The sequence below is a fragment of the Mesoplodon mirus genome, assembly GCF_964341445.2.
Source record: "Mesoplodon mirus genome assembly, chromosome: 15".
Lineage (NCBI taxonomy): Eukaryota > Metazoa > Chordata > Mammalia > Artiodactyla > Ziphiidae > Mesoplodon > Mesoplodon mirus.
In genome coordinates, this window is record NC_138991.1 from 45117935 (window position 1) to 45128223 (window position 10289).

The 10289-nt window shown below is 59.5% G+C and overlaps 1 protein-coding gene across 3 annotated transcripts in view; it reads left to right on the top strand.

The window, feature by feature from the left end:
- Positions 1-8049, top strand: part of NSMCE1 (NSE1 homolog, SMC5-SMC6 complex component) — a 36099-nt gene extending 28050 nt beyond the window's left edge. For 2 of the 3 annotated variants that reach the window (XM_082600513.1, XM_082600514.1), the window contains 5 exons: positions 291-368; positions 1573-1719; positions 6294-6410; positions 7237-7357; positions 7832-8049. In XM_082600513.1, the coding sequence (XP_082456639.1) occupies positions 291-368; positions 1573-1719; positions 6294-6410; positions 7237-7357; positions 7832-7911 (543 nt within the window). In that variant the 3' untranslated portion in view covers positions 7912-8049. The remainder of the gene's footprint in view (positions 1-290; positions 369-1572; positions 1720-6293; positions 6411-7236; positions 7358-7831) is intronic. The other variant, XM_082600515.1, reaches the window with a different exon arrangement.
- Positions 8050-10289: the final 2240 nt, after the last annotated feature.

The following is a 10289-nucleotide window of genomic DNA, read 5'->3' on the forward strand; positions in this document are numbered from 1 at the left end:
AGCTCCGTTAGCATGCAGACAAGTTTCCTGAATTTATCTGAGTTTGGAAGATATCGCACAATCTTGGGAATTCTAAAATCTCTGAAAATTAGACATACTGACTGAGCTACAGGTTTAAGCCTGTAACATAAGACCGGTTACAAATTTATCCCTGTGGCCCACAGTGCCGGGACACAGGTGCTCTGTGACTGGCAAGGCAGGGAGGGAGGCGGGGAGGGAGAGAGCGCCAACAAGTGAATTAACGACAAGTGAAGGGCACAGACTGACCCTCACACTGACTTATTTTTTAGGTGAATCTTGCAACAACTTCAGTTTCTAAAATGGCCTCAGATTTTGCAGAGAATGAGCTGGATCTGTTTAGAAAGGCTGTAAGTACAGTAATTCCCACTGCCCAGCAGCTGGGCTTCTTATAGGAATTCCTGTCTTTCACTGGAAATGGAAACTGCAATCTTAGAGGGTCACCACTGCTGCCCGAGAAAGCCCTTTGCAGGGGGATGTCACCGAGCGCCTTGCCCAGAATTCATAGCTGCCAGGTGATTGCTGGGGATGTCGCCACGGCTGCCTAGGAAAGAAAGGCTGGTCTGGGTTTGACCCCAGCTGGTTGAGCAGCAGTGGGCCTTCTGGGTGTGTGATGCAGTTGAGCAGGTGTCACTGCCTGGTACCGTGGCAGCATCGCCCGGGAGCTTGCTAGAAAGGCCGAATCCCAGTCCCCACCCAGATTGCTGAATCTGACCCTGCATTCTAAGAAGGTGCCCCCGATCCGTTTGCACAGGCACATTTGTGAAGCGCTGCTCTGCCTGCCTGGCTTTGGAGCTGTTCACTCAGCCACGTTGTCACTCACCTGGCTGAGCACCTGGTCAAGACAGTGGTTCTCAGCTCTGGATGCACCATAATAACTGGGGAGGTAAAAACAACGCAGACCTTCTGGCCTCGGGTCTGTCGAGTCCAAGTCTCTGAGGACCGACCGAGTCCTAGAATCATTCCTTTCTAAGCCTCCTCTGGGGACGATCAGCCAGGGTTGAGAACTGGGCTCTAAGATTCCAGACACGCCTGTGTGTGCAGGAAGCCTGTCTTCCCAGCGGCTGTGCCCTGCTGTGGGCAGAAGTGTTAGGGCAGTTGGCTGGCCAGCCTCTCCCGGCCCTGGGTCCACAGTGCGTCTGCAGCTCCCGGGCGTGCTCTCGCTGGCCCACCCTGCTCTCCTGCCCTTCCCGACCGACTCCAGCCTGCCACTCAGACCAGCCCTGATGGCCTGCCCACCTCTGAGTGGGAGAGGTGCTGCCCCATTTCCTTATTCATTCATTCCTCAGCTTCTCCATCTTCAGGGAGGTGAAGTGACCCTTCTTGATTTGGGGGGCATTAAGGTCATTCATTTGGGATGATGTTACAGGAGAGACTTTTGGGTCAAAACTGTTTATGGCTTTGGATGCATATTATTAAGTTATTTTCCTGAAGAGTCCTGCAGTTCTGCCTGTGATATGAATAGTTTCACTGCACCCCTGCCAGGATTGGTGGTATTGCTTGAAAGTTGTTTTTGCCAGTTTAATAGATGAATGTGGTATCTGTTTCTTCCAGTTGGAACTGATTATTGACTCAGAAACTGGCTTTGCATCTTCCACAAATATTTTGAACCTGGTTGATCAGCTTAAGGGCAAGAAGATGAGGAAGAAGGAAGCCGAGCACGTGCTGCAGAAGTTCGTACAAAACAAATGGCTGATCGAGGTACTTCGTGCCGTGGATTTTCCAGCTTGGCTCACTTTTTAGAATGAATCACAGTTTTTCCTCCAAAACCATATTGTATCTAACGGACATCTGTTGAGCCAGGCCCGTTCGGGTCCCTTCTCTGCTGTGAGGCCCACAGTGACCCTGCGAGGAGGACTGGAACCTCCTGTTCACTCACGTGACCTGGGGGAGCCCCAGGCTCTGCTGCCCAGGCAGGCCGTGTGGTGTGGCAGGCAGGAGCACGGCGCTGGCGTCAGCCCTGGGCCCGAACCCCGGGGCGGATGCCCCCGCGTTCCTGTGGGGGTAGCGTGCGCCCCCGGGGGTGTGGGGAGCGGGGCGAGCCGCTGTGTCGGGTGCCAGTGCTGGGCCCTCACGGGAATCGCTGTCCCCGTCCTGGTTATCGTTGCCAGCGTCATGTTATCCAGGGCCGGCGCTGTGGGGTTCTTTCACTTAGATGGTGGCCCTTAAAGAGCAAAGAGGACGTGTAGACAAGCGTTTGGAGAGGAGCTGTGGGAATCTGAGCGCTTCAAGTTTCTCGACACCCCGTGTCTAATTCTGTTGGCTGGAGCAGTCAGATGTTTCAGTTCTTTTTCCACAAACACACCACCGTTTCCAAGAAACGCGAGTCAGACAGACTCAGCGCTGCCTCATGCACCACAGCCCTGCCCCTCGGGGGCCTGTGTCTGGGCAGGACGTGCCGAGATAGCCCCCCAACTTCCTCATTTGGTGGGAGGCCGCTGCTGTGGTGACACGCTGCTTCACTTCCTTCTGGGGTGGAGCTCGCCTCTGGAGTCCTGGCGACAGTGCTCTGAGTTACTGATCTCAGAGGGTGGGTGGGCCCTGGTAGCCGGACCAGAAACATTCAGTGCCTGAGGTACTTGCCTGATGGGAGGAAATGTCTGAAGAGGCCACAGCGGCGAGGGCGGGGGGAGGGGAGCCGCTAGTGGGTGCCAGCATCTCTGGGCGTGTCTGCGCAGCATGTGCTTGGGTCCTCCCAGCCTCCCTGTGCAGGCGGGGAGCCCCTTAGCTCTGTTTTGTAGCTGAACCCACTGCAGCTCCGTGACCTGGGTGAGGTCCCACACCCGGCCAGTGGCAGAGCCGTGTTCAGGCCCAGCTTGGGTGACTGCAGGTCCCCATCAATTGCTTTGTCGCAGTTTTTCTTCCTCTCTGGGGTGGATCTGGCAATATGGAATGTTCTCGGGCAGCTCGGGTCATAACTGACCATGCTCTGTCCTCGGGCCAGGCTTTCTAAGGTTGGGGACTGTGACTTCATCGTTGTACTTCATCACTCCTGGAGGTACTACTTCCTGAACGGTGACCGGGTGGGTAGATGAAGTTCCAGAGGAACAGCATTTATCTAAAACTTACCCCCAAAATAATACAAGATATCCTCGTAGATTAGGAAATACCAGTATTCATACGGGACCGTGTGGATACGAACACCCGTCGTATCCCCCGAAACTCGCCCTCCGCTGCCCAGGTGCAGCCTCTGTGCCCGGCTTTGGCCCCCAGGGTGGTCATGTGTGTCTAGCACATGCAGGTGCTGTCCCACCACAGTGCAGGGCTGTGTGCCCGACTTTATCGGGACTGATGCTTTGCTGCCCAGAGCAGGGACAACAGAAGGAAAGAAGGCCTCTGGGGTCTGCTGGACTTGCCTTGGGCCCTGCCTCCCGTGCTCTCTGCTGCTTCCTCAGTGAAGTGGAGGTGCTGCTGCGTCCTTCCAGGGCTGGGGGTTCCCTGAGTGCTGGCCTCCGCAGCCCCGACAGCCTCCGGGGAGCCCCCATGCTGACTGACCCCTCCGGCCTCGTGTGGACAAAGGAACAGACCCGGGAGGAGGGGGAGGGCATGGTGGTGAGACACCCCCAGGGTCCTCCTCTGGCCTTGTCAGTACCTCTGGCGGTGGCTTCTCGCCTCTGAGCCTGTTTCCCGTCTGAAGGATGAGGACGGTGGTGGTGCGCAGGTGTTTTTGTAGCGAGGGTGGAGTGCTTTCTGAAGTGGTTGGCATGGGCATGGCCGTGAGTTCTGTGGCACTTTTCGAGGAACAGCTGAGGGGCTGCGAGGTGAGTGCTGGCCAGTCTCCCGACCAGCCTTCCTGGGGCAGCACCTGGACCGGAGGGACCATGTCTGAGTCTCATCCTCAGCCTCTCAGAAACGGGACCTTGCTCAGAAGCCATGCTGTGGGGGGGTGTCACCTGGCGGCACTTTGTTACGAAAGTACCTGGAGAGCCCTGCCCGGTACCCTGCGCAAGGCTCCGTCCGCCCTGGCCTTGCACAGGGTACGGAGGTGCTGAGGCACCTGTGCAGCCCCTCAGGGGGCCCTGGAGTAGGGGGTGGTCAGGGTCAGCAGGCGAGGCCCCAAGATATGGAGGAGGCCTCAGAGAAAGCGTGGATACTTGGAGCTTGGGTGTCTGCTGGCAGCTGCATCTCTGCACACCCTCGGGACCAGTCCCCACTGCAAGATCCCAGCTCAAAGGATGGCTGTGAGGCCTGGGAGATCACTTGGGTTTGGGTCTTCCTTGCAGATCCAGGGCAGGCCACCTGTCCCGGTGACGGGGCCCCGAGGATGGGTGGGTCATGAACAGTAAGCACCGGGCACAGTTTCAGGCAGCTAGAAGACGTTTAGTAACTGCAGCTCGAGCCTGACTCTGAACTTGAACTTGCTCACCCTAGCCTTGGGCGTTCCTCCTTGGGATCGATACAAGGCCTACTTAACTCTTCCCTTAGACGTTTATCACAGCACTGCCGAGCACTGGGCCTCGCATCACGTGCTGGGGACACAGAGTGAGCAAAACCGGGCCGGCCCACGGTCTGGGAGGGAGCTGGAGGTCAGCCCCGCATCTCGCTGAAGTAGAGTTACAGATAGAGAGGAAACAGGGTTTTATGACAGCACTAACAGAGGAACCTGCCCTCTGCAGAGGAAGTGACACTCAGCTGAAGGCTGGATAGGAGGCACCTGGACTGGGGGTGGGCACCATGGTCCAGGGCAGAAGGAGCAGCCTGTGCCCAAGTGGGCATGGTGGGTGCAAGGAGCTGCAGCTGGGCGCTCTGGAAGAGGGGACAAGGTGAGCCTGGAGGTGGGCAGTAAGGGATTCGATTCTTCAGCCTAAGAATGGCGGAGCATCACGGGGCTGGGCCTCGCAGAGCTCAGGTCGCTGGAGAGGGTTGCAGAGGGGCAAGGGTGGGCCCAGAGGGCGGTGAGGAGGGTGAGGGAGGCCGTGGAGATGGAGCGTTGTTACGGACTGGGGAGCTTTTGAGAAGGTAGCAGCCACAGGACCCAGGACAGCCTGGGAGGCCCGCCCTCCCGTGCCCAGCACCTGAGGGGCACAGAGCTCCTGTCCGCTTCCTGGCTGGCCTGACAGCCTGCGGCGCGGGACACCAGCGCCTCGTGCTGGGCCCCCGTCCACTTGTGAGAGTCCCCGGGCTGCATCCTGCCTGCCCGCCCTGCTCTCCGTGGTCAGCGCTCCTGCTCTCTGACTGCGCCCATTTGCCGTGTCTCCCTCTGGGTGGTCGCCCGCCTGCCACTGGAGGCCCAGAGTGAATGCACTTCCTGGCTGGGTTACGGTGGGGGGGGCGGTGTGAGGTGGGAGAAACGGGCCCGGCTCGTTGCAGGCGTCAGGTGGAGAAGAGTGGAGACACGAAGGAGCGCTGGGCTGACCCAGCAGCCGCAGGTTCCAGTAGCAGCTTCTCTTGCAAGGCCTGCGACGTCGGCCTGCCCACTGGCCCCACCGGCCCTCCAGCGCCCTTTGCCCAGGAGCCCCACCGGCAGCTCCTCCTCCCCCAGCGCGGGCAGCGGAGGGGAACAAACATGGTTAAGAGGTTCACCTCGCGCTTCACTAGTCGGCTTTCATGAATAAACGTCCGTGGGCCTCTGTGACCCCTGCCTCTGCCCTGTGAGCTGGCCGTAGGGCAGTTACCGCAGCCAGGTTTTCTGTACGTCCTGGCTTTCCACCGTGTCTGCTTGGGGGAACCGGGAGGCCCCACCAGCCATGCCACCCAGCCACGCCGGGGGCCTCCCTGGACCGTCTCGAGCGTTGCCCGTAAAGTGGCGCAGCTGGAAGTGATCACGGATGATCCCCTCGGAGGCTCCAGGCAGCAGGGCTGGGGGCACCCGCTGTGCTGCTCCCTGGGGGTGGGGCTGGGGGGCGCTGGGGAGGAGGAGAGGAGGAAGTGGGCGCTTGGGTAGGGGGTGGAGTTCACGCCGTGGGATCACTGCCTCCCTCTCCCGGCCTCTGTCCTCATCTGGGGGGCTGGGCAGGCCTCACATGTGGCGCTGCCGTGCAAGATCCGTGATTCCTGTCTGTGAAGGCACAAGGAAGGCGCCAAGATGATGCAGGGGCGGGGGTCCTTGCCTCGGTTTCCTTTTAGGTCTTACCTAAGTTTTCCCTGCTAGAGGCTCTGCAAGAGGCCGGCGTGGATGCCTGTTGACCGGGGTTGGTGAAAGCCTGTGCGGCGAGGGGCATGTGGACCTCTCCCCGTTTCTGGGCCTCGGGCCATGGGAGCAGAGATACAGGGTGGGAAGAGGGCCAGGTGTGCCCGTTTCATAAAAGATGCCACTTCCTGTTGTGTCCCTGCAGAAGGAAGGGGAGTTCACCCTGCACGGCCGGGCCATCCTGGAGATGGAGCAGTACATCCGGGAGACGTACCCCGATGCCGTGAAGGTCTGCACGATGTGCCACAGCCTCCTCATCCAGGTACCGCAGGGCCGGGGGCGGGCACTTTCTAGAACTCTCACTCTGGGCCCCAGGCCTTCCTCCAGCGTGAGCAGAAGATGGGCGTCTCCTCAGAAGTGTCCGAGGATGAGCACACGAAGGCCTGCCTCTCCTCCCTGGTCCCTCTGTTCTCGTCCCAGGGCTCTTTCTACTTTTTTTCCAGATAAGGCTCTCAGAGGTCTTCTGTGTGGTCCATATTATCTCGGCAGCTGTGTGGTGAACACCTTTCTGTCTCAACCGTGGTTTCCCCGTCATCTGTTTTCCCGTGTACTTTGTAGGGCTTTAGAACAGAGCAGCTGGACTGGTGCTGGATGTTTGTTTCCTTTTTATCTTTTTGCGATCGTCACCTACACCGGGATAGGCCTTTTGCACATCCGTCCTTGGGCACCTGGTTGTTTTCTTGGGTTGAATTCCTGGGAGTGGAATTTATGGACCAGAGTGCACACACGACTGTTGAAAGCTTTGTTCCACGTTGCTAAAGTGCCTTCTGAAAAGTGGCCGTCCTCACGCCCACTGCAGGACCCACACGTGCTGGGAGCCTGGGACTCAGCCTTGCTGCTCCAAGGGCCTGGCCTGCCGCCCCTGCTGCCACGCTCTGGCCTTTGGAGTCTTGAGCTTCTTCCCCGTGTCCTCATTCGTCAGATTCTTTACTAAAACCCACTGCACTAAGGTAGACCTACAGGTGGTTTTTATTATTAATCTGGGGCCTGGAAGACAAAAATACTGAGCCTGCGGGACGTTTTCCTTGCAGTTTCCTGAAGGTTTATGAACACGGCGGGGTCCATGGCCATCACCTTTCTCATTTCAGGGTCAAAGCTGCGAGACCTGTGGAATCAGGATGCACTTGCCTTGTGTGGCCAAGTACTTCCAGTCCAGTTCAGAGCCGCACTGCCCCCACTGTAACGACTACTGGCCCCACGAGATTCCAGGTTCGTGTCCCTAAGCCGCCGTCTCCTCCTGGCCTCTGGGCAGCTGGGCTGGCAGGGCTGCGAGCGTGCCCGAGTTCTGGTGCCTGGCTCTGAGGGGCCACGGGGGGCAGGGGTGCTCCAACAAAGCCGCCACGTGTGCGCAGGACCTGAGCTGCATACGCTGAAGCAGCTTCTGCATAAGCGGAGGCCAGCTTTTGCTTGCCCTGTTCCACAGGGCTCTCTAGACCCTGGTAGACATCCTGAGGCACATGAGAGTCTGGTGTAGACGAGGCTCTCTCCCCGACAGCTGTCTCGGGAGGGGAGGTATAAGCAGTGTCCCCAGCTCCCTCTGTTTGTTTATCTGTCAACTGGGGCTAATTCTGCCTTCCTGGGGAGTAGAATGTTCCATAGGACAGAGTCCTTGGCACACAGGCGTGACTGTGGATGGCAGCCGGCCACACCGCTCACAGTATCTTCTGGCTTTTCTGCGTACAGAAGTCTTTGACCCCGAGAAGGAGAGGGAGGCCAGCATCTCCAAATCGAACAAAAGGTCCTTGCGATCCAGGCAGCACTAGCCGGCCACTGCCTTCAGGAGAGTGACTGGCGCGCCCCATTTGGAAGAGAGGCATCAGTTTCGTGTTTCACGTGAATCACCTCCTTTATCTTTTACATTCACTTGTTAACAGGTTTGGAATAAACTTACTAAGCAGCCACCTCGGCCTCGTCTGTGGTCGGTGCCCCCCTTTCCTGGAGCTCACTGAGAGCTGGGAGCCCCCCGGCTTGGGCTCCGGAGTGAGGCTGGCAGAGCTCCTCCCGCTTGGCACCGTCCGAGGCCACTTGCTCAGGGCGGCTTTGCCTTCGGTCCCCAGCTGTGATCACCCGTCCCACCCACACTGGCTGGCCCGACTTGGGCTTGTGGGGGCCTTGGCCCCCCGACGCCCCCCGGGCTGCACCCTCCTTGGCCCAGGACGCACTGGCCTGAACGGCGTCGCCCACCGGCTCCAGGCTTCTCCCGCGGAGTCACCTTCCCACCGTGCCAGGAGGCCTGGCGTGCGTGCCCCTGCTGACTGCCCTTGCCCGCGGGCCCGGGCCACGCGATGGGGCCCCGTGTACCCCAGCCCCTCTCCCCTCCTACTTTCCAGGGCACAGCATTTCTTTCTGTTCCTGAGCGAACCATCGTGTTCCTCACCGCCAGGCCTCTGCACACCCGTCTCCCCCACCTGCCTGCCCTCCCCTCGTGTGTCCCGCCCTTGCCGGCAACACCTGTCCGCCCTTTAGATCTTGGTTAGGCTGTCACCACCTCCACTCCAGTCCCCCACCTCCCCGCCTGTCTCTGACCATCACACTTGCCACACTACTTTGACTCCGTCTCGCCTCCCTTCCACCCCAGAATCAATCAGGACCCCTTCAGTCATGGCAGCAAACCCGACTCAGAGTGGCTTAAACAAGGAAGGACTTGGCCAGAGGGGGTCCTTTAGGAGAGGCTTGACTTAGTGGTTCCAGTGATGTCACCAAGCGTCCTTATTTCTGTCTCTGCCCTGTTATCGTGAGTGTTGGCCTCAGGCTGGTGCCTAAAACATGGTCTTCCAGCAAATCCAGCCTCTTCCTTCAGGGGAGCACAATGGCTGCCATACTTGCAGGCCTTGCTCACCCAGGCCCCGCCGTCAGGAGGAAGAGGGCGGGTCTCATTTCGTGGCTCCCCCATCCCAGCAAACATCCAATCTGGATACCTGTGGGGGAGGGTGGGATAGTCCAATCGGTACTCTTGGCCTGGGCCACCTCTGAGCCGTGAGTAGGGCAACCCCTCCCGAGCCAAGTGGCTCAGTGAGGAGGAGGCTCTCTAAGCAAATTGAAGACGATATTACCAGGGAGAGAGGGAATGAATGCGGGCACCCAAAGGGTGGGGTGTCCTCCACCCGTGCAGGCAAGGACGCTCTGCCCGATTCACCTGCATCAACCGGCTGTGGGGCGGGACCCAGGTCCGGCCTGGGCCCTGAGGCCCACCCCCAGGCAGCGAGAGGCGTTCAGCTGTGAGCCAGCCCGGCCCCTGGCCCAGCCTTCTGAAGGCAAATACAAGCTTTGGTGAAGCCCTGTGGGAGCCCCGACTGGCGGGCAGGCAGGTGCAGCTGTGTGCCAGGCACGCCACCGAAACAAGCCCCAGCCAGCTTACCCAGAAAAGGGGTTTTTTGGGAGGGTCTGAGGAAGCTTGCTAACAGCAAGGCAGGAGAACTAGTCTAGAAAACATGGACCCTGGATCTGGGGATTCCGGCGGGGAAGACCCATTCCCCGGTCATGGTGGGGACTGCCGCCACTGCACAGCAGCTCCAGCTGTTCTGTTCGTCCTCCCAAGATGCAGGTGCAGGAAGGGCTCCGGGCTGACACACCCTCCAAGGCTGCATTCCCGGGAGGAAGGGGATCCTCCACAATGCTGTTCCGGACAAGGGGGAACGGAGGCCAGGGGCCAAAAGCAGAGCAGCACGCCGTGGCCCTCCTGCCTGTCCAGGCGGGTGGCTGGGTGGTCAAGGCCAGGCAGGGTCACACCACGCAGGTGTCAAGGAAGCTCTGAGCACCTGCCACTGGGACACTGCCCTCCTGCTGCCAGTCTCCCCTGCGGTGACGCCAGCATGAACTTCCTGAGGACCCCTTGGCACGGCCCAACCAAAGCCCTAACCCCAAGTTCCAGAGCGCTTGCCTGGCACTCAAGGTCTTTGTGATCTGCCCTGCCCGCCCCCGGGTACAGCCTGTCTCCCACCGCTCTGCCCTCCCACTGGTGCCCCAAGCGTGTCACTCCAGGAATTACTGGACCGGGGACACTCACCGCTCTTCCGGCCTCCAGTCTCCCCCTTCTGGGCTCTTCTCACACGGCAGCGTGATCAGCCCTCGTCTCTCCTTGCTTAGCACCTTCATCCCTCCCCCCGCTGCCACAGTCCAGGCCCTGCCAACCCCACCTGCC